At 45.1% G+C, this 24,630-nt stretch overlaps 1 protein-coding gene across 1 annotated transcript in view; it reads right to left on the minus strand.

Moving 5' to 3' along the window:
• The window catches only part of Alk (ALK receptor tyrosine kinase), a 716,172-nt gene extending 693,047 nt beyond the window's left edge, over window positions 1–23,125 (minus strand). Inside the window, exon 1 of the mRNA XM_006990698.4 lies at window positions 21,475–23,125. Coding sequence (XP_006990760.1) covers window positions 21,475–22,156 — 682 coding nt within the window. The 5' untranslated portion in view covers window positions 22,157–23,125. The remainder of the gene's footprint in view (window positions 1–21,474) is intronic.
• Between the last annotated feature and the right edge of the window lie 1,505 nt (window positions 23,126–24,630).

A 24,630-nucleotide genomic window follows, 5' to 3' on the forward strand; every position in this document is an offset into this window, starting at 1 on the left:
CTAGAATTCCCCCTTACCTCTCTCACCCCATTGCACCGACTCCTTTAAAGGTCTTTCCAAATAAATTAAACCCCGGCATCCCAACCCTAGTATGTTTACACTAATCCAAACAACACATCATTTTAAGTTCCATCTTGCTAAAAACGCTGCTCACATCAGGTCACTAAAGGCTGCCTATTTCCTGTTCTGAGGAGATTAAATGTCCTCTCCCCATCCCACCCCACCCCACCCAAGCCCCTGCTCTCCAAGGTCCTGACCTCATCCGGTCCATCTGAAGTACTTGACACGAAACCTCTTCTGCCCGCACAGAGAGTTCAGGAGAGCATGGAGCTCACTGCAGGCACGCTAACAAGATGATGTGATTCACTCAACCTGGACTGACACCCTCTGTCTGTACACATACACACTGTTCCACACTCCATACTCCCCAAGAGCAACCCTATTCTTGCACCCCAACCATTCAAACTCTCCTCATCTTCCCGGAACCGCAGCTCAGCTCCCTCCATAAATCTCTTCTCCTCTAGACACTCTTCTTTGCTCCAAGACTCTTAGCCCCAAGTCTGCACGATCTTGAATTATTTTTAACTGAAAAGCTATGCAAGGCTTGTGACGTTCTGATTCCACAATGCCGTCTTATTTGATCTTCCCCATAGACCTTTTCAACATCCCTACACTTCTCTAGGACTCCGAGAACTGCAAGGAAGATCATGAAACTGACGGTAAAAGTATTGAGCCTCTAACTTCTGCCTCCAACTCCCATGTTTTTTATTAGACCCCAAGCTCTTTAAAGTCAGGGAGCACATTTTGTTGTTTATTACTCCTTGGAACTTCTTATGACTCGAGTGCAAAATCTCTCTCACAGGCTTATGTACTGAACACTTGTTCAACAGTTCCTGGTGCTGTTTGCGGCAGTGGTGGACACCTTAGGGGTAGGTCTGTCTGTAGGAAACAAATCACTGAATCCATACTGCTGAAGGTGGTACCTGGTTGTATTGGTCAGAGTTCTTCAGAAAACATAAGCAATAGAATGAATTTTTAAGAGTGGCTGACATAATATGACTCAGTAATCCAACAGTGGCTATCTGCATGCAGAGAGACTGAGAACTCCATAGCTATTTGGCCTTCAAATCTGGATGCTTCAATATCCCCGATCAAGCATTGAAAGACTGGGCAATTCTTAGAAAGGTGCCGGTATGAAGTCCGCACTGGAAGGCCAGAGCAGCTGAGTTCTTATTGTCAGCAACGGGTGGCCGTGACACTGGGACAGACACAAGTACTAGTGAGAAGCAAAAGCAGGCAGGCAAGCACAGCTGTTTCCTGGGAACTAAGTCACCCAACCCCCCTCAGTTACTCCTGCCTAGAAATGCCCTCACTCATAGGCCCGTCTGCCCATAGGCATGGCTCTCACATAATTCCAGGTGCAATCAAGCAGCCAATCAAGATTAACCCTCACACTAGCTTCTAGTCTGTCTTCTTCTCTTTCACTTTCCTCCTCCTCCTCCTCCTCTTCCTCTGGCTCCCCTTCCCTCTCTTTCTGACTTTCTTTTTCTTTCTGTCTCTGTGTGTGTCTCTCTCTCCCTCTCCTTCTCCCTCTCCTGTATGTCTCTGTCTTTCTCTCCCTCCCTCCTCTCTCTCTCTCTCTCTCTCTCTCTCTCTCTCTCTCTCTCTCTCTCTCTCTGTCTCTCTCTCTTTCCCACAAATCATAAAGTGAGCAACTTCCATCACCATAGTGATCTCTCTCACCGTCCACTGAAAATGAACAGAGCCAAGGACTGGGGACTGAAACTTCTGAAAGCATGAATGATCTCAAACCTTCCCTCCTTTTTGGTTCATTTTCTCTGGTATCTGTTCCAGTGATGACAAAACTGACTACCAAGAGAACTTTACAAAGTTCTCAACAGCAGAATGGAGGGATGCCTCAGCACTTAAGAGCACTTGCAGAGTTAAATTCCCTTGCAGAGGACTCAGTTTCTTTCCCAGCACCCACAGGGTGGCTTACAACCCCTCTGTAACTCTAGCTCCCAAGTTTCCAGCTCCCTGTTTGGGCCTCCACGGGCACTGCACACATGTGATGCACAGACATGCAGGCAGGCAAAACACATACATAAAATGAAAATAAATAAAATTTTTATAAAAGATGACAAAGTTCTCAACATCCAAAAGTCTTAATGGTTATTTGTTGAATGGAGAATTGGATCTGAGGAAGGAGTCAATGAGCCATTAAGATGATAGCAAGGGTATTTGTAAGATACACACTGGGTTCACTGGGGCATGGGTTGTTCAAGCAGCCTCTTGCACACACCATGTTTACATCCTTCGTTCATTCGTTATTCTTTCTTTGACTGATTCAACAAATGAGTGCCTCCAGAATCTATCACACAGAGATGCATGAATCAGACACTTCCAACCTCCAGTCCTGAGACTAACAGAAAGAAACCTTATCCCCCCTAAAGAAGACATACAATTGTATGTGTATATATAAGTATACAGTTACTTATTAACCAATAATTCATTGATCAATCACCTTTGTCCACATACTTAGTGTCTGACAAATTGTAGATATTAGAATAGAAAATCAGAACACAGATGCTTGAACTAGTTTACTGTATAACCAGAAAAAAAAAGGCACCTCCTGTGGGGTAGATGTGGTTTTAAATATCTTTCCTCTTGCCATAGTCTGCGAGGTATATTAGAAGTAAGGAGTGCTTATCATTCCTTATTACATTTACCAATTACATGACAATCAGAGGAGGATCTCATGTCTCATCACTGATCTGTGAAATTCTAATTGATTCTACACCTGATTTGAGGGACAATATCTTCCCAGTGATGCTATTACATCTGTCGAGGAAATCGGTTATAATCACAGAATACTGATACAGAATACTGATATGAAATGGAAAGAGATTAGAACTCACTTATTTGATAAGATACAAAACGAGACTTGGGACATGTAGGTGATCTGCCCAGGTTCAAACAGGACAGCATGGGACACCCTCAAAGCAAAGCCTGATCCCAAGACTGCTTGTACAGAACATGCCACTTTCCTTCTACTGCTGCCCGGCAGATTGCAGAGCCTCGGACTTCACAAGCAACTATTGAAGTAAGAAGCATTTTCTGCTATGAAGGCGACTATCTTAAGAGGTAAAAACTGCTCTTCAAAATGTCAGCACTCTTGACGGGACTAAAGCATGACTTGCAGTTTGCATGTGGAATCCTGAGGTGATGGATGATGGACAATGGGACAGAGCTGACTTCCATCAACTTGTAACTCTTTGCCCCCCCCCAAAAAAAAGCTATTTGATGGAAAAATATGTCCTGGAGGAGTCTCTTATTTCTCTTATTTCTTTTTTTTATGAGATAAACTCTAATAGATGGTTAGGTCCCAGTAGAGTATACGGAAAAGAATCCACAAAGCAAGGAAACATTTCTATTAACAATTAGGAGATAGAAAACCCAGAGCAACATGTTCCGTGCTTTAAGTGTGAGCCAAAACTCTGAAGAATTATCCCACTCTTCTTAAAAACCCTACATAAGAGCTATAACAATTTCTAGTTTGTAAGTGACGATGCTAAGGGTGGGGGGAATGTAGACCCTTGTCTTACTAGATTAAGAACTTCCTCTCAATAGACTCTGCAGCTGAATACCCAGCCCAGAACTAACTCTAGATTCTTTTTAAACACGAAGTAATTACAATCTCCTTTCTGAAGTACGTGGGTTAACTCGTGCTCACAATTCTTTAAAACAAAGCAAAACACGAAACTTCACCTCGTAGACGGAAAAGGATGCTACGGCTTTTGATGATAATTAAATGTGAAGTTGAGTGGAGCATTCCACCTGGGGCTCAAGGATTAGATTTCTGTCAGGCTTCACACAGCTGGAGCAAGATAACTCTCCCTCCCTCTGTTTTAACAATAAAAACGTGAAAGGAGGATGAATAATATAAGTAAACACACACCTTAAAATCCTTTGTATTTAATCATGAGAGGACATACTGATTGTGAGACTTTCTCTGGATGCCACCATCCCACATGACTCAGATATGAAAAATGCAAACACCATTTGGGGCTGTAAAATACTTTCTTGATGTTATCTAATGTTCTCATTACCTACCAGGAGTCATTTGCCACTTCTGTTCTGTCCCGATTTTTCATGTTTTCTATTTCCCATTTTTCTGCTCTCTGCCATGTAAACATCAGTACCTGTGATGGATCCTTAAAGGGCTCATGATTCTCATAGGTCAGAATCTTCATGCAAATGGGGCTTAAGTCAAAATTATGTTTCTTGCCTAAATATTTAAGAACATAAATAATGTCTGGGTACCCTAGCTGTCATTTTAAGCTGTTTGACATTTATTGTTCTGAGGAAAAGAAAGGTCAGATGTTGCAAATCTGCATTTCTGCTTCATGACATTTTTTTTTCCTTACCATACTTTTCCAAATTATAGTATTGAGTCTAATACTATGAAAAGGGTAGGGGAGAAGGAAGAGGAGAGAGGGGGAGAGGGAGGGAGGGAGGGAGGGAGAGAGAGAGAGAGAGAGAGAGAGAGAGAGAGAGAGAGAGAGAGAGAGAGAAAGTGAGTGATGGGGAGGGAAATATCGTTCTTCAACACATTTCTCATATCACCTGCCCACCATGGCACAGCCATATTTAGTAAACTTCTGAGCTGTTCCTAATGGCTGCCTTTGTCTAGCAGATGTGTGGGCACCAGCAGGCTGGAGCATGAAGGAAAAGCAGCGGCCATGGAAAGGAAGACTAGGCACGGCTTCATGATCTATTTAGCATGACCATCTGGCCCCCACCCTCCCTTTCTGCATGGCTCTCTGCAGACTCTTCTTGTCTGCACACTCCTCTTCTTGTCTCAGAGAAGACAATTGTTGTGTTTTCCCCTGCAGTTTCCCCGCCCATGGCTAGACACATCCCTACCCTTGAGGTCAAAACAGGATTATGCACAATAACTAACTTGAGACATCTTAAGAGCCCTAACGTTGGGAAAAAAAAAAAAAAAACCACAGTCCTTGTGGATAGAACTATAGCCATAAGTAAGAGCAGTGTCATTGAGATTATATGCAAGGGGATAAACAGGCTGAGTTCAAATCCTCCACTCTCCACTCACTGTAACCTGGCACACCGCTTCACTTCTCGGAGCCTGTGTTACTTTAAGTAGGGAAACGGAAGTGATAGGATACGAAAACCAACCTTTTACTGTGTGACCACGAGGGTTAAACTAAAAAATCCATCCAGCTGCTGTGTTTAATAGGAAGTGACAAAAACATAGGATCCAGCTGCTCCTAACAATGTCCCAACTACTCTGCGCAGCCGTCACAGGGACCTCATAAAACAGGGAGCCCTCCATCCCCATAGATTTCTTAAATGGGATAGAAGAACTCCATCTTAATTGAAGACTCCAGACACAGACAGGGATCTAAGTGGAATGGTACCCAAGAGCTGAGTGAGATTTTTCAATAACCCAAGCATGGGGTCACATGTCTGAAAAGCCAGGACTCGGGAGGCTGAGGCAGAAGGAACTCAAGCTAGAAGCTCACTTGAGCTCCTTGGCAAGACAGGGCCCACCCCACCCCAACCCCCAAAAAATGAAAGAACAGAGTATAATGACACATATGTGTTACATGTATGGAGTGCCATGATGAAACCTATTACTTTGTATGTTACTTAATAAAAACAAACAACAAAATTCTACAATAGGTGTGTTAAATGATTTTGCTACATAATTTTTTTTCTTTTTCTTTTTCTGTTGAACACTTGAAGTCCTTCCTTTTAGTTTCTGTCCTCCTGGTTTAAACATGAGAAATTTCATTTGCCTTTAATACATCTTTGCTTCACTCTGACAAACACCTCAACATCACTGGCCCTTCATTCTCTTTCCTTTCCTCTTTTTTTTTTTTTTTTTTTCCTTTCACAGATAGATACTGAAGCAATCGTTTACGGAGTCTTTCTCTTCTAGGCCTTCAGGATTCTGTAAATATCTATCTACCCTAGCATGCAGAGGCAGCTCCACCAAACACACACACACACACAGCCTTTCCATTGTATCTGAAACACTTGACGCCATGACACCCCTCCATAAGGAAGCCTCTTTTCCTTTCCTCAGAACATTTTTGCCGGTGGCAGCACTAACTCTGCTCCACTGTGTAACTATGAACTTTGCTAAAACTCAAATTGTTGCCTCCCCCTTTCCTCCTCCTCTTCCTCTTCCTCCTTCTGGAGAACCCATCTGCTTTCAACAATTAAACTACCAAGCTCAGGTAAATAGCTCCCGTATCTATATAAACCTCGAGTTCTCCTCCCCTGTCTCAACTTTGGTCCCGTACAGTCACGTGCACACCAGAAAAACCTCATCTCTGATGGGTACCCCACTGAGTTGTAACCATGCCAACCACTGTACCCTCAAAACACATCCTCTTCCCAATTGTCTTCTTCATAACCAATATCACAGACTTCGGGAAAACCATATGAAAATCTTAGACTTGGATTCCTTCCTCCTGTTTCTCATGGAGTTGGTATATCCGGACCCATCTGTGATTCTTTTCACTTCTGAGATGGTACAACAGCCTCTCGGGGCTCCAACCTAGCACCAGCCCTCCCTGTGATTAGGAGACTCACTATGAAAGTATGTTTCCTGAGGAATCTTCAGTTTGCAATCAACATGCACTTTCCCAACTCCAGACCTAAATACTTTCTTATTTCTTTCACAACAAATCTAAATTATAGACTAAATAAGCCATCCCCACATATAATTCATAATATATGGTCAGAACTCCCCCACCCCAATATTCCTTAGGCTTCTCAACCTCTGAATATTTCTATTTTCTTGGACATACACATGTTGCTTGAATCCTATAATGGTCTTATAATAAAAAACCAGAGCCAGATACTGGGGAAAATGCTGAAAGATCAGAGAGACAAAGAAACAAACCACTAGAGAAACTTCTCACCACTACCAAATCCTCAGGCTGAATGGAAGGTGAGATCCTATCTTCCTGAATCCTCTGACAGGAAGCTTCTGAGTCCCCAGCTGAAACATGCCTTTCTCCACCCAGCCATTTCACTCCCTTCCTAGTGCTGGGATTAATGGCCTGTGTGCTTCCCAAATACTGGTAGCAAAGGCTTGAGATCTCAAGTGCTGGGACTAAAGGCGTGTGCCACCACTACCTGGCTCTGTTTCTCTCCTAGAGTGAATCAATCTTGTGTTGTCCAGGGTGGCTTTGAACTCACAGAGATCCAGACAGATCTCTGCCTCCTGAGTGCTAGGAAGAAAGGTGTGAGCCACCACTGCCTGGCCTCTATGTTTAATCTAGTGGCTGGCTCTGTCCTCTGATACTCAGGCAAGCTTATTTGATATACACTATATCACCACACACTCACGCATGCACGCACACACGCACGCACAGTTTGTCTGCCTGAATCTGCTGTCTAGATATCTCTTTCTCCCTTCTCCTCTTCTCTCTTCAGCCAACCATTTGTCTTCTAGACATCATATTTGCCCCCATATTGCAAAGGCCCATTGCTTAGCTCTTCTTACATAGAATGTTAGTCCTTCCAAGACTCTGTTCTCAAATCACCTACTCCTAGGGGAGTTTTCCTAACTCAACTTCTGTCTTAGTCCCCAAAGAAGTCCATAATTTTCAACAGATACCCTTGGACTTGATTCCTTGCCCCAAGGCAACAAGCTTATTGTTTATAAAATCACAGAGTTATAATTTCCTGTCTCAAAGGAACAGAACCCCTCTCAACATGCACTGAACAAGTAGGGTTCATCTGCCTTTAGCGGAATGGTTCTTTTGGTATCTGAAGTCCAGAACAGCCCTATCCTTCCTTCCTTACTCCAGTAATAATCAATCTGTTCAGTTCTCCACCAAACCACAATAGCCAGCTTCACCAATCCTTTGGCCTTTGAGAGAAAGAGGTCTTTAGTTAGGAATATTTATTAGCATGCTTTGTCTGACTTTCTCCTCGATTCATTTGTGAAATCCTCCTGGGAGGAAGAGATTTTTCTTCATTCAACTTGGTAATTACTCAGTTAAACTGACCTAATGAATAAGTATTTTCTCAGGAAATATTCCAAAAACTATAGACATCCATAAAATCTAGGGAATGACAAAAGAGGGAGAAAGAGATCATCCCATAAAACTGTATAAGGGTTCCCAGGAAGTCTTTGGCTGAATAGTTAAGTCATGTATTCATGGGTGAGATACCACAGTGTGAGCAAAGAACAACTGGAAGAGAATAGGGTGGAGTGAGAAGAGAGAGGGAAGGGAGGGTGAGCAGCAGGAGGAAGGAAGGGAGGGAGGGAGGAAGAGGAAGGGAGGGGGAGGGAGGGAGGAAGAGGAAGGGAGGGGGAGGGAGGGAGGGAGGAAGGAAGGAAACAAACCTACCCGGGAACTATAGGCAGAACACTTTCCACCACAGCTTAGACAAAGTTGGTGTGGTAGTTTAAATGAAAATGTTCCACATAGACCCATACAGAGTGGCATCATTTGAAAGGATTAGGACATGTAGCCTTATTGGAGTAGGTGTGGTTTTGTTGGAGGAAGTGTGTCACTAAGAGTGGGCTTTGAAGTTTCAGATGCCCAAGCCAGGCCCAGGCCCAGGCCCAGGCCCAGGCCCAGGCTCAGGCTCTCTCTCTCTCTCTCTCTCTCTCTCTCTCTCTCTCTCTCTCTCTCTCTCTCTCTCTCTCTCTCCTGCCTGCTGATCCAGATGTAGAATTCTCAGCTCCTTCTCCAGCACCATGTCTGCATCTGTCTGCCACCATGCTTCCCACCATGATGATAACGGACTAAACCTCTGGACCTGTAAGCCAGCCCCAATTCAATCTTTACCTTCCAAAGACTTTCTGGGTCATGGCGTCTCTTCATAGCGATAGCAGCCCTAATTAAGACGCTTGGGAAAGGCTTGAGTGCTCAATAACCAGTACACAGAACTCACCACACGTGGAGCATTTGTTAAAGACTTCCAAAGCATCAGTTTCAGGCTTCAATTAACCATAAAACAAAGGTTTAAGTAGACTATCTTGTAAAAGCTTAATGATCATCTTTGCTAGAATCAGATTGATGGGCAAGAAAAAAAAAAAGTCAAAAACATCTCAACAGTCTTTAAATGAAAACAGAAAAATCCCCAAACTCAACAATGTAATATTCACAAAGAACAAGACCCAGCACAAAATTACCAGATATTTAAAGACAGGAAATGTGACCTTCAACCAAAGGAAAGAGGACCAATATGATGGACGTAGTAATGTAGAATTGATATAATTAAGAGATGAAACTTCCAAATAGTTATAATAAAAACACCCAAGGATGTAGCAAATCATAAGCATAAAGAATGAAGAAATTAAAATTAAAGAAAGATCTAGAGCTGGAAATAATAAAGTATGTCAAGTATTGAGTCGATTGACTTAATCAGCTGATCAAATACTCCCAAACATCAGAGGGGGAACTCTAAGACATGCAAAAAAGCTACCCAGACAGGAAAGAAATAAGACTGGGAAAAAAATCTTAGATCCTTCATGTCCTGTAGCAACATATTATACTGTGCAATAGGGTATAATTGGATTCTGAAAAGGTAGAAGCAGGAAAAATATTAGAAAAGGTTCCAAAGCTTGGAATTGTCTTACACACTTATAATCCTAGCTAGTTGGGAGGCTGAGGCAGGAGGATCACAAATCCAAAGCCTGCTTGGAATACAGAGCAAGTTCAAGGTAACTTAATAACTTGTAGACCCCATCTCAAACTAAAAAGCAATAATAAATAGGGGGCTGCGGATATAGCTCAGTGCTAGAATGCTCCACAGTACTTAAAATTAAAAAAAAAAGAAAGATTGATTGATTTCCCAATATAATGAAAAATATAAACCTTCAGATCCAAGTCTCTCCATAAATCCCAAACAGTAAAAAAAAAAAAAAAAAAATCAAGCCACATTATTAGGCAAATTGTTGACATATCATCGTAAAAAAACAAATCCTAAGGAAACTAGAGGGTGGAGGAGCCGTAACAGAAAACCTAAAAGAGTCTCTGACTTCTCGTCAGAAGCTATGTACAAATAACAACAACAGAACAGAATAGCAGCATTGAAGCATCCTCCACCCAAACATACTCAGTAAAGATCACCATCAGAAATGAAAGAACATCAAAGATACTTTCAGAAAACAAAAGCCATGAAGATTTAAACAAGGACTAACACACATTAAATATTAAAAAATAGAAGGACAACATCACAGAGGCGCTCCACAAAACAATATACAGCCACGGTGGCACAAACCCACCAAACTGTATTTATCCTTGTTTTTACAACCAAAACACTGCAGGGCAGCGTGTAAAAAGCAACAACTGTTAGGGGGTCTGAAAAGTAAATAAAACAAGGAATACTGAAGAAGAGGGTCAAAGCTCTGGACAGGCAACACACTTGGAGGCAAGTTTTCTTTTCATCTCTTTTCTCTAGTATCTGTGAACCAATGCATGCCCCTGAAGAGCTGTGATGGTCACAATATGAGGTTAAAACACTCAAGAGAAATCCTTTCTCTCTCTACAGGAGACCAAAGAAATGGGACTTGTCATCCAAGAGTGAAGAGGAAACCTCCATTTCTTTCTCTGTCTCGCTGTCTCTGTCCGTGTGTGTGTGTGTGTGTGTGTGTGTGTGTGTGTGTGTGTGTGTGTGTGTGTGTGTCTGTGTGTCTGTGTGTCTGTGTCTGTGTTTGTCTGTGTGTCTGTGTTTTCACCTCTCTTTTTCTTCTAACTCCATGACAGTGAGTCCCCAGCAAGGTCAGCCCAGCGGAGAAGTCAAAAGGTAAGACTCCAACAGAAACAAGTCAGGGGCCCCTCCAGGCCCAGAAGTACAGAGAGAATCCCCGTTGTCTCTCTTCAAAGACCCAAGGCAACCTTTACAGCAGTGTAACACAAGCAAGACTCTGGCTTTAAGGAGAATTCTTGAGAATGATGGTAAATGTGCTAATCCTGAATGGACTGGCCTCTGGCTTCTGTTCCCTTCAAGTGTCAACTCTATGGACAGACTCAAAGAAAAGGGCTTTTAGAGGAGGGCTAAGGTTCCACATCCAAGTCTCAGAACAAACAACACAACGTTCTCAATCTCTGGGATACATTCAGGCCTGTTTACTGGTAGGGCTCTATGGTGACATATGACCACTTTGAAAACAAGTTGGCAGATTTGTATTTATAAAGTTGAACATATATTGACCATGTGCTCCAACAACTCAGCAATGGATGGGAAATAACTCACAGCAGACAGACACAAAAATCACTTGTATATAAAATATTCCTGACAGTTGTATTCATGAGAGTCCCAGACAGGAGATGTCCATTGAGTGATGACTGGGATAAACCCATCACTGCATGCTCACACAATGGAATATTATTCAGTAGTAAAAGGAAACAAGCTGGGGTTGGGGATTTAGCTCAGTGGTAGATCACTTGCCTAGCAAGTGCACGGCCCTGGGTTTGGTCCTCAGTTCCGAAAAACAAAACAAAAAACAAGCCACTAATATATAAAAAGACATATAAGACAAATCTTTAAAGTGAAACATGATGAACCCCACAGAGAGAGGCCGTATGCCTCATCCATGGGAACCTCTAGAATATACACTAAAACTACTGATTCCAGAAATCGAATCAGAAGTTTCTTGGAGCAGAAGGTATGTGAGACCACTTTCAAAAGCAGAGGTGGTGGGGGTAGATCTGGTAGGAGTTAAGGGGAGGAGCTGAGGGTGAATAGGATCAATTTGCATGGCATACAATACTCAAATAATAAAAATGTTTACTAAAACTGGTCTAGCAAGACCTCTAAGGATTAAAAATGTTATAGACTCTAATTAGGATGGCGATTGCACATGTGTGTGTTTCCCAAATTAAACTGCACAGTTAAAGGAAACAGATTTGTATATGTGACTTATACTTCAATACAGCTAGAGATATTATTATATAATGTCACCCTAGGTTTAGAGTGCAGATTTTGACATGTGGTCCTAATCATTCCAGGACAGAAACAACCCCATGTTCTTTCACCACTCTCTGCTCACCACCCCACATCAATCATCGCTCTGGTCTTTTCCTGTGTCCAGGCACCCCCATGTTCAGAAAGTGATTCCTGGCCCCTGCTTTTCTGGTATGCCTCTTGCACACCCCCTCTCGATTTCTTCACTTGTATTTCTCTCATTCTCTGCCATTTTGGTGTTTCTCTCTTCTTGTAAATGTAGTCATACTTGTATCCAACTTTTTCTATCTCCGATACAATATATTTTTTTTACAGACTTGACAATAAAACCGAAGAATCTTGAAAATCATATACCCACTGAATGCTCTTTTATTTTTTAGTTCTCTAACTAAGCATGAGAATCTTATTCAAAGTTACTTCATTTATAAGTGAATTAAGTTATTGGACTGGTTACAGGACTTACATGATCTTTGGCTGTTGTGGTACCTTTATGAGCTAACAGCCTCCCCTTTAAAGGCTTCCCTTCCCTACTTCAGGAAGCATCTCTGAAACATGCATTCTGGCCAGGGAGGGAAAAAATACAATCAAGAGCTAGAGATGGGACTAACATCTGTTTGATGCAACTCTTCATGAGGTCCTGTTCTCCAGGCTTTGCATTGTGAAAATCTCACAATAATCCTGGCAGTAGCTGTTATTTTTCCCACTTTACAGATAAAAGGCTAAAGCACAGAGAGAAGAACATAAATAGTCCAGTATGTGATAAAGCACAGAGAGAAGAACATAAATAGTCCAGTATGTGATAAAGCAGATCTCCCACCCCATGTCTGTGGTATAGTCTACATTTTATTTGTGATAGATTGTTTAATATCTGAGTCTCCTGCAGAGACAACACCTTGGGAGGGAAAAATAAACAAATAATATGTTCATTCGCAGGAAAACAACACAGCAATTAAAAAGAGAACATTGTGACCAGATGTGGAAGCATATCTCTGGAACACCAGCACTCAGGAAGCTGAGGCAGGAAAAATCACAAGTTAAAGGTCAGCCTTGAGTACATAGTGAGTTATAGGACAGCAATGACATACAGTGAGACTCTATCTCAAAAAACAAACCAAGAAAAAAAATGTGGAGGAGGAAGAGAAGAAAGTAAAGAATGAGGTGGACGTTTCTAACAATGTGGGAGAATTTCACAAAAATCATATTCACTAAAAGGAGGCAGGCACAAGAAAGACACAGGGCATCTCAGATTCTTCTCCTGTTGAGATAAAATGCTCTGACAACAGTAATTTCATGGAGAAGGGGTTTGTTTTCGCCCACACACCTAGGTGCTGTCCATCATGAGGAAGTTAGGACAGCGGCGGCTTGAAGCAGCTGTTCACATCGCACCCACAATCAGAGAGCAGAGAGGGGTGAAGGCATGCCACTGCTCAGCTCCATTTCTCCACTTTGTACGGTCCAAGACCCCCTGCCCAGGCATTGGTTCCACCCACAGTCAAGCTAGGACTCTCACATCCATTTACATACTCTAGAAAAATCTCCCACACACAGGCCAAGAGGATCATCTCCCCGGGCGATGCTAGAGTCTGTCAATTTGCCACTTAACACCAACCATCAGATATGGCATGGGTCCACCTGCATAACGTTGGAAAATAGTCACAACAGTTGATGAGTTATGAATCAGAAAAAACAAAAACAAAAACAAAAAACGGTTACTTTGGATGGAGAGTGGGAATGGGTTGAAACAGGACCCAGAAAACTTTTTTTTTTTTTTGGTTTTTTCGTGACAGGGTTTCTCTGTGTAGCTTTGCGCCTTTCCTGGAACTCGCTTTGGAGACCAGGCTGGCCTCGAACTCACAGAGATCCGCTTGGCTCTGCCTCCTGAGTGCTGGGATTAAAGGCCACCACCGCCCGGCTCAGAAAACTTTCTTGATGCTGGGGATTTTCTGTCTTTATCAGAACAGTGATCCATATGTTGATTATCAAGCTCTACTCAAGATTTCTATTCTCAAGAAACTTATTTCTCACATTCCCGTGTTTAAAAAACAAACAATCTCTATTTATCTAAAGGAAGAGTCTTGCATCTCTTACCACACAATAAAGTGGAACTTGGGAGGACTTCAACGCAGGGGCATGGTGTTGAGAAGCCGTGGGGAGGAAACACAGGACCTCTGCGAGGATGTAAGGATGGCATGCTGATGACTGAACCCAAACCTGACTCAAAATCTGAGACCGTGTACTGCTGCTCCTAATGCCGGGGCTTGGTTGAAACCATGATTGGGCATAGTAGGAACTCACCACTGAAAAGAAATCTGGGTCACATTTTCTTACTGCCTCGTACATATACATTAGAACAATCCAGCCTGGAGCATTCCACACAGGTCATCTCATTCAATGCTCATCATGACCCCATGAGGTAGTGGAGACCTCATGATACCTTCCCTAAACACCCAGAGGACCAGCAATCTTAAAGAAATTGCACAGGACTTCAGATTTAATAACTAGTGAATATCCTAACAGACTCTAGGTCTTCTGGCTTCTATGGGAACGTTCTCTCCACCACAGAACACTAACTTTAATTATGTAGGTTGATAATTCGGAAAAGTTTACAAAAGAGCCCTATCTGTGCCTACCTTCATGAGCCCCTGTTCCAATGAAAATGTGGGGGAGGGGGGACAAAAGGAAAAGAAGCGGTAGTATCTTAAATTACCCTTCTAGTTTCCTCTGGCTAGCTGCCTGAACTCCTTAAGCTTGCCTGCATTTTCTGTGTCCTCTGAGCTCACACTATTTCCACATGTCCCCTTTAGCCTTTCCTTTAGTCTAAGGGATTCCAGCCTCCTGCCTCTATACACTTGCTGTTGCTTAGCCAGGAAAGCAGGGTGCAGGGGCAAAGACTTAATTAGCCAAGTATTTGGGTGGATCCGTCCCAAGGGAGCTCTCCTATCCCATCCTGTGATTTCAGGCTTTCCAAAATGTGTACATGATCTCACCCAGTGAATCTGATAGAATTTCCCCTGGGTGAGGTAACCTACACTCAGAACAGCTGGTTGGAAAACTCATCAAAAAAAATTCTGAAGGGAGAAAAAATAAGTTTTGAGAAATCCAACTCACAAAAAAAGTTCCTGAGGGTTACTGCTCACCCCTCACTGCCTCGTCAGCAGGCCAACATTCTACTTCAGTTCCTCATCACAGTTTGAGGCTATGGTCCATCAGAACAGGAAAGCCATGGCAACAGAAGCATGGGACAGCTGGTTATATTGTATCCACAGCCAGGACATAAAGGGAGGTGAATAATGAAGCTCCCCATATCCCCATTCTACTTATCCTTACCAAGAGCCCACATTCTTTATTCCAAAATGGAGATCATATGCATGGGCATCTTTTGAAGGTGATGACTCAGCCATGGCTCATGAAAACCATTACCTAATGTCACATGGTAGCTACTGAATAGTCTTTTCAAGGCTGCAATGCTTTCCTGAGGAAGCCTACCTGAGTCCCTGGGGTAATAGGCTCCCATGGACCTCAAAGGTTTAGCTGCTCTTGATGTGTTCAGGTCTCGTAACTAATTGGTTCTTTACATCTCTCTCCATGCTCTCCACTCATCATAAGAAAGATGAGGCAGAGAATGGAAGGGAAGAGCGCAACTCCAGCTAACCAGAATAAAAGAGATGCCTATGACCAGGGTCCCTTTACCCCTCTGGACATTACAGGGCATGAGCTGGACAGGGGACTCTAAATTAAGGGACATCTGCCATTGGGAAACTGCTGTTCTGTGTGATCATGGTTTTGCTCACTCCTAGGACTGCTTTGATGCTTTCTTAAATTAAAGTCAAGTCTCTTCTGTAGAACAAATAATCAGACTGTGAATGTGCTTGGATGTGCTTGCTACAACTGGAATATACCTCACACCTTGATCTTCCCTCTCTTCTAAAGGGACAGGGTCTTGGTGGGACAATGGGAACTACCATGATGGCCACTCTTCCCTGGTTCCTTGCATCTTTCTGGAGTCAGAAGTTCATTGCAGGAGAATCTACAGTGTCACCAGGGTGGTCACACATGGCCACACATAGGGATTACATGGCTCCAAGTGGAATCATTCCGATGAACAAAACTGCACGTGGATCCCTCAGAGTTGTAGATCACTAGATGGTGAAGTGATGTCACTATGAGAAAAACCTGTGAATCATATTGATGAACTACTCGAACTCATCAGCCATGGGGCTAAGCATTCACATGGGTCATCCAATTTAATCTCTGAATTGTCACCACCTACCCATAGGAAGTATCACCATTTCCCTACTTCTTATAATGATGAAAGTGAGTTTCAGATCTTCAGGAACTTTTCCAAGTAATGGCTGCTAACCACAAAACATTTACTGCATGGCCTTTGGACAAGCAAATTTTGCTTATCTACACATCTTACTAGTTTATAACATGCATCTTGAGAGGATTTTCTTGATTTTAAGACAAGGAGAAGTAGGTTCCAGTCAGCACCTCGTACAGTATCTAATATCTCATAACCTCTCACCATATAGATTAAAGTTTCCAGGTGTACTGCTTTGTACTTACATGACCTTGAAAGTGTGTTACCAACCATCTGGATTCCAGTTAGTGCATTCAAAAAAAATAAAGCAGTTACTGCTCCTGCCTACTGTACGATTAATAAAAATAATAACTGTGAAAGTGATTTATGAATGATAAAGTCTCATACAACTAGAACAGAATATTAACAACCGTGACAATGAAAGGAGAACTGTCCTTTACCAGGCTGGGCAAAATCTCATAACATGAGGTCACCAGTCAGTAACCTTTAAAAGTTACTGGGAATTTCTGCCAATGAATTCTCACTCTCTTACTATACATACAGGCCAGTCACTCCCGCCATTCAACAGACCAACATCCTTATAAACATACTCACTATTAAAGATAGCGTTCTCCCTGATTCCTGCATATGAACCTCTCATGAGTATTCTCTCTCCCTCCCTCCACCACCACCCCCTCATTGTAATTTGAACGTTGTTCAAAAATCCACTTGAGGGGCTGGAGAGATGGCTCAGTGGTTACAAGCACCGACAGCTCTTCCAGAGGACCAGAGTTCAATTCTCAAAACCAACTTCACAACAGTCTGTAACTCCAGCCCCAGGGAATCTGACCTCTTTGCCTGGCCTCTGTGTGTACATGGTAAACAGACACACGTGCAGGTCAAACATCCACACACGTAAAATTAAATATTTTTTAATCATTTGGAAATGTCTTAAAGAATTTTGAAGTAGCCAGTAGGGGTTTACTCAACCTAGAACTAATTTCATCTTTTTAAAGCCCTGGTCATCTTCCAACTTTTCCTATGACTCACACCCACCCACCCCCCACCCTGCCCCCTGACACACACCTATGGATATGCCTTGGACACATAATTCTCTGATGAATGTGCCTTCCCCCAGTGGACCACCAGACTATAACCCAGAGAAACACTTTAATGTGGGAATTGGGGAAAAAACAAACAAACCAACCTAGTAATTTCAATTTTATTTACTCACAATCTTGTAAAAGTTTCCCAATTTTAAAGCTACTCCAGTAATTCTTTTTTTCCCCTGGAAACACCAGTGCTCAAAAAGTTCCCAGTAACGAGATCCTGAAAGATCCTGATTCCTGCTTCACAGCCCTCCTGTCCACTGTGGCTTCTCAACATCAGAACTTGTTCATTACAAATGATCCACATCTCACCTGACTCCTTGCTTGCTCCCTTGGGATTCCATTCCATAGTCAGAGGAATATCTATTTCAGAAAATAAAATCTCTAGATATCTAACCTGGAGTTTTCTTCTGGAAGTCCCATCCTATTACTTCTAAAGGATACACTAAATAACTCCCCATCTTCACTGACAGCCGCTCTCTTCAGAGATTTGTAGATTGTTACCATGGCTTTCCCTTCATCGCCATTTAGCCCAGCCATATATATTTAATTCTTTTCATCTTTCATCATAAATCAGTCCCTTCAGCTCTTAAATCAGCTCTCTGCTCTTCTCTGGACTGGTTCCAATTCTCCCAGTTCACCTCAAATAACTGATATCCCTCCTGGGAGCTCCAATTTCCTTTCAATCTTCCTTTACTCTCTCTGCCCCTTTCAGAAACAAAATGAGAAGGGATGGACAATATGTGAGGTCAAGGGTCGGGTGTACTGCATTGCACACATCTACTCTAAATCGCCCACATTTCTCTGTAGTACACAGAATGTCCCAAGCTGTGTATCCTCTTTCCTAGAGTGGGTATGGGAAAGGTCTGGGGAAACAGACCCTTCCATTTACAACATTCTCTAGACCTCTGGTTGTGAGATTACAGAAGCAGATCTCAAAGCACCTACAAGCCAGGATATAAGCCAGAGCTTCGGGTAATGTGCTAGCATCCAGGCAGATCTCTTTGGGGGAGATTTGGGCTGTTCTGGGTCGTATGTTACCATTCACAGCATCTCAGTAACTGCGTTTCTGAATGGGTTCTCCCAGGAACTGCTCCAGGCTCTGAAGCATTGATCCCATTTATGAATTCACAGTAATCCACAAAGAAAAACCACAAGCATGCCATTCATTACAAGGACTCTCAAACATCCTTTTGTCCTCTCAGGCAGCACAAACCACAAGCAATACAATAGTTTAGCTTTGTCCTTACTGAGTTCTTTTCCGGTTTACCACCTCCCTAGACATGGTCCTGCTCAAGTTTAGGGAACTATCCTCAGTCTATGACAAATGGGTTCCAACAGAACACTGACTACAAGAGGTGCAGTACAACATCCCACACACATGGACCCATCAGCACCACTGCTCCCCTCTAGGCAGGACCACAGGTCCCTAGGTCAGGAAGAAAGAAAATGAGTTTGTCCATTTTCCTTGTGTTTAATTGAAGGTCCTGGGTCACTAAAGAGTAAATGTCCCATTCTATAAATACGAGCCCATTTAAAAGGAATAAACTCACCCATCCCACCCAACATGAGAAGTAGAAATACCAAACCCAGTTGCAGAATGTAAGCCAGAATTTCCATACAAAATGATGAATGGAGCCACAGTGATGTGTGCTACCCCCAAGACGGGATGGGGTATGTTACAACAGGATGTGCCCACTCCATGGAAAGGTCTGCAGTGGAGCCTGTATCTGGGGGATGTGGGGAGGGAGGGAGATGAGGCAAGAGGCTGGTCCTGTGTGGCTGGCTGCCTAACTGCAGACAGCATATGTCCTCAGAGACAAGAGAGGCCATCCTGTTTGAGTGTGAGCACAAGACCTGAAGTGCTTTTGAATAAGCTGTCTGTCTCTCTGGAGGTCACGGGGAGCTCATCCAGTTACACTTAGTGTCTTATTTGATCCCATCAATAACCATTTGATCCCCATCCTGCCGAAAAAAAAAATGCTTGGCCAAATTTTCTAGCCTTTTAATGGCAGAATCCTGGCTCTTTCTGAAGCCAGCACTTCGATATGTGTCAAATGATGCATAAGGGTTGGCCCCGCTGCCAAATGGACTGCACTTGTGTGGGAGGTCTTGGGATGCCCACTGCTTCCCTGCAGCCAATGGCAGAAGAGCTCTTGGGAGACACTCCTTTCTACATGAAGCTTCCCCTGAACATGGTTTGAACTCACACAGGGCTCGACCACAGGACTATGTTTTCCGAATACATTCTATGACTCTTGGAGACATCCACCGATAGTTTCTTTGCAGCCTGTCTAGAGTCGGCAAGTTCAGGGCTGGAAAATGACCCCCATCAACATGTGACAACAGCTGATACAGACTGCTGGGGATTATGGTCATATCCCAAGAGGTGGTGGGGAAGCTCCAGCCAAGTTCAGAGACACGAAAGTGGAAGAAAATTTGTCTTTCCAGAGAGTCGTTTTTTTACATCCGTTACAGAAGCATTGGACACCAAAAGAGAATGTTGCATAGATAAGCCACAGAAGCAACAATGTCATTAAAAGCCCAGCTGTTCTCTACAAAAGTGTCCTTAGTGGGACAACAGTTTCATTCTCTCGTCTCATTTCACTGAAGGCACTGCCAAGCTCATCAGACCCTGCCTTTCACTAGGCACAATATGAATCCCAGCACTGATCATAAGGGGTTGTGTTAAGTGGTGCTGATGTCACCAATGCCAGTGCTGAAATACAGCTCCACACTCTGTTTTGCTTGAGGGCCACATGCCAGTACAATTTCTGTGCAATGACAAGGGACCCTCAGCTTCTCGGTAGCTCAGGAGAGCACTGAGTGTAAGTGGGAGTGGTGTGGGAGTGATGTGTGTGTGTGTGTGTGTGTGTGTGTGTGTGTGTGTGTGTGTGTGTGTAAGCATGGGAGAAGTTATACCTCTACAATGGACCCCGTTCAATGCTTTCCATTCAAATTAATACTAAACATTAGTAACCAGTGGAGCCTAAGAACATCATTTATTTCTGATGATAAGAATGTTAGAAAAGAAGCTAGTTTTGCTCAATGGAATCCGTGTGGGCTTCTTTTTAAAAAAACATGATTTCTCTTCCTGTGATTTTTCTCATTCATTTACACTGTATATTTGATTCATTCACCAGTCCTTCCCCCATGGTCTTACGAGAGAAACATTCATTCAAAACCACCTGGTTTGCCATTCAAAAGACACTAGTGGAAGAGTTAGAAGTGCTTGCACACACAGCCTTAACTTGATGAACGTGGGAAGAAACGAGGGAGTAAATGAAACAGAACCCTCCTCCAGGGAGCCTCCAGCAGAGAGATCTGCAGTGCAACCGGCCTGCCAGAGACTACCATCAGGAGCAGCGGCTACACACAGGCAGGCTAAGACTCCTAAGACTCCCAGGGAAAACCGAGGGGGTGGGGAAGAAAAGCCGTAAAGACAGTTACTGCCTCTCCCCCAAATCAAGGCAACCTTAGCAATCTTCATCCCTTTCTCCACAACCCTTCTGTCCCTTGTTTCTTCGTTCCCCTGGGACCTTCCCAGGACTTCTGGGGAGAGTGAGAGTCTGAGCGTGCAAAACAGGTCAGGGGCAGGAGTCCGGTGTGGCAGAATGAATAATTAAGGAAGAGGGAACCCCGGGCTCGCCAGCCCTGGGGAGGAGGTCCAGGGCCGGGACGTTGGCTGGGACTCAATATAAAGAGGAATTCTATATTCCCCGGGAAATTCTACCACATTGCCCAAATCAGCGGTGGCCTAGAAGAGGAACGAGAGTCCGCCTGAAAGGACACTAGTTCGAGGCCTCATACTAACTTGGAACTTGGGAGTTATGGGAGCATTTCAGCTATTCTCAGAGCCCAAGAAGGAACCCAGTTATAATACTGCCAACACTGGGAAACTTTTCTCCCAACTTGGTTGCTAGAGGAAAGAAGGCTCTATTGGGAAATGACTATGTTCAAGCACACAGTAAGAAACTATGGGTCTAGTTTCAAGAATGACGAAAAAACGCCTAAGAAGGGTCAGGGTTAGTTAATAGTGGCTGCAAGTTGGTGTGACTAAAAAAATGCAAATCCCAACACACTCTGGTGGGAGCTGCTCACCGGTCCCGAAGATCTGGAAGAGAAGGCGGGGCTGGGAGGCGCGGATCGCTGTGGATAGCCTTCCCTCCCTGCCCGCTTCCGAAGCCTTCTTCTCGGGCATCAGGCGGATCCTCAGCCGGCCTTCGCCGTGGTGAATCCACCAGCTGAACAGCTCGCTGAGGTTGAACTGGAGTATCCCCACAGCCGTCGCCTCCTCTGGGGGTCCAATGCAGCCTTCAAGGATCGCCTCTTCGCCCAGCTCCAGCACCAGCTGTTTGGCACGCCTGAGCTTGCGCACAGAGCCTCCCTTCAGCACCCTGGACAGCGTCGAACCCACCTCGGGACTAGGCGAACTGGCTCCTTCTACCCAGGAGACCCCAGGCGGTGGCCCCAGGAGCCTGAGCAGAGGGGCGCAGTCCAGAGCCAGCGATCCCCGAGCCTCCAGCCCACCAGCCCCGGGTTCCGAGGGGGACGGCGGCTGCGGCAGCAGTAGGTCTCGGGCATAGACACGGAAGAGAGAGGGCACCACGAAGTCCACCGCCAGACTCTTCCTCTGCAGACGCGAGTAGCTGAGTGGCTCCCGGGGCTGCAGAGGCGGCCCTGCGGCCAGGGAACCCGCGCGCTGATCCGTTGCAGCTCCGGAGTCCGAGGCTGCTGCCGAAAGCAGCAGCGGCAACAGCCACAGGAGCTCAAGGGCTCCCATCCCGCTGGAGGGCTAGAGTTTATACCAGTCTCCCTTCCCTCGCTGGTCCAGCCTCGCCCTTCACTCTCTCCGAGACAGACAGGGGTTCCAAACAGTCCTTGGTCCTGAACGGCTCCTTCCTCTTGACCTCAGGGATTTTGAGTAAGCTCGAATCCTCTGCTTCTCCCAAGCTACAAGGAGACAAGAAGGGTTCTCAGCGAAACCTGGTTAGTCAGGGGCGAATCCGGAGACCGCGAGACACCCTGGGCTCAACAGCTGGACCCTGTGCCTCTCGCAGTCTGCTCTGAGTGCTGAGCCCCTGACTGTAGCAGCCTTTGCTCAGGGACCAGAGAAACTACTATCGTTGAAGGGAGGTAGCAGTTGGTACCGTTCTAGGAGCCCTCAGCCACTGGAGCTCTCCTGGCAGCCTCCGATCTTCCGCAACTTTCCAGGCTGGGAACCCTGGCTTCCAGGCTGGTCACTGTCTTGCCCACGTCCTCTGCTCCTGTCACCTCCTCTGCGCTCCTTCCCAGGTCTAGGCAAGGACCACTGGAGGGGGCTGCTTTCTAGCGCCCCCTCAAGTGACCTCCGCTGCAGGAAGTCTTTGGATCACCCTGCCCGCTGAACTTCTGGGCGTGAACGCAAGCTCTGCGTTGCGGAGAGGAGGCTCCTGCTGCCTCCGCCTAAGTTTGCAGCGTCCTTGCTGTCACCAATGTCTTGGCTCCTCGGAGTTCACTCCCAGGCACCAGAGCAGACCCGGCCGCAGCCAAGGAGTGAAAGCATTTGGAGCAGGGGAGCCCGCAATCTAGGCCCCCTCCTCACCTACCAGCAGCGCCCGCGGTGTTGTTGACTGGCCAGGGGGGCGGCCGGAAGGCGTCTCGCGGCCCCGAGACCCCCTGGACAGCAGCAGCGGGAGGTGCCAGCTGCTACTGCCGCTGCCGCCCCCAGAGCCGCTGGATCGCATCTGCCCGGGCGCCCGCCACTTGCAGCTGGCGGAGCCGCGAGCGCGCGCCGAGAGGGGGCGGGGCCTCGGCGGGGGCGGGACCCCTGAGCGAACCCAGCGCAGCTGCCCTGCCCACGCAAGCCGGCCCCGCCCTCTCCCTTGCCTGCCAACCAATGGTGCTGCGAGGTCCGCTCCTATGCAAATCTGCAGAGGCCTCGGTATTCATTGAGAAAAGCACCAAGCCCGCCCCGCCTCCCGCTGTTGGTTCTTATTCCATCCTCCGGATTGTCTGCCCTATTTCTCCGCTGTGCGAGCGAACCAGAGAGTATTTTGGACAAACGGGAAAACTGCAAGTGGTCTTTGCAACCAAGCTCTCTCTCTCTAATTATGCACTCAACAGATTAAATTGGTCCGACTTCAGAAGAGCAGGTTCCGGAATAAAACTGGAGGCAAAGGAAAACCAGGAGGGGGCAGGGGTAGCGTCGCCCCGCGCAAGATGCAAGAACAGCTTAGCTTCTCTTGGGGCCTTGAAAGGCAACCTTCTCCCTGGACACTGTTATTTAAAGCATTCCTGAGAGCCTGGTACGCCCGAATCACGGAGCTGTTCTTCAGTCACGTCAAATGCCATTCAGACCTATTAGCCACTTCGGTTTCTCCGAATGGTGTCTGAACAGGTTTTCAGGGTAAATTTGCAGTGCTGGGAATGGAACCTAAAGCTTTCTGCGTGATAGGCAAACACCCTACTGCTGAGCTAACACCCTAGCCTGAGACCATGTGTTTATTCACTTTATTATTTTGGCTTTTTGAAATAACGAGCTTGTTCTGTAGCCCAGACTGGGTTTGAACTCAATACGTTTGCCTAGACTGATCAGGAACTCTTGGCAATCCTCCTGTCTCAGCCTCCCAAGTGCTGAGATTATAAGCATAAGCCACCACACCTAAGACAAATATTTTTTTCATTCCGATTCTGGATCATAGGGTGACAAGAGACTTCCAAGCCCATCCCCATGTCCTCTTGAGCGCTACTCCGTCATACCTCTCCATGAATAGCAGGCCAGAGGATGGGGGTGTGACTCAGTGAAAGAAGCAGCTATGGGACAGTTGCTCACAGACTCGAGGCCTTTTATTAACTCACTTGAAATGCTCGGTTCTACCTCAAGTCTCCTCTCCTTTCAGACAATGGCCGTGTTTCAAGAGAAGGTTCACCGGATGCCCCAATAAGACTAATCTTTAGTTCACACAAATTTCTCAGTCCCTTCTCTCCAAGATTGACTGTCATAACTTGTGCTAGCTATCCCAATATCTGTGTCCACTGTCCAGTGGACTCTCCCTCACCCAGCTCTGAGAGACACAATCTCTTGCTCACTGCCCCGCAGGAGACAATTGCCAAGTGGATCCTCTGCTCTTCCAGGGGCCAGGGACTTTCTTTTCCAGTACTATGCTATCATTTTGACCAGTGAAAAACCTAAAGAAAAGAAACAAAAAACACCACCACTACTTCTCGGTGACTGCCAGCCTCCATGGACATTTAAAATTCTTATCTGTAGCCGAC

Source organism: Peromyscus maniculatus, chromosome 22 (genome assembly GCF_049852395.1).
Source record: "Peromyscus maniculatus bairdii isolate BWxNUB_F1_BW_parent chromosome 22, HU_Pman_BW_mat_3.1, whole genome shotgun sequence".
Taxonomy (NCBI): Eukaryota; Metazoa; Chordata; class Mammalia; order Rodentia; family Cricetidae; genus Peromyscus; species Peromyscus maniculatus.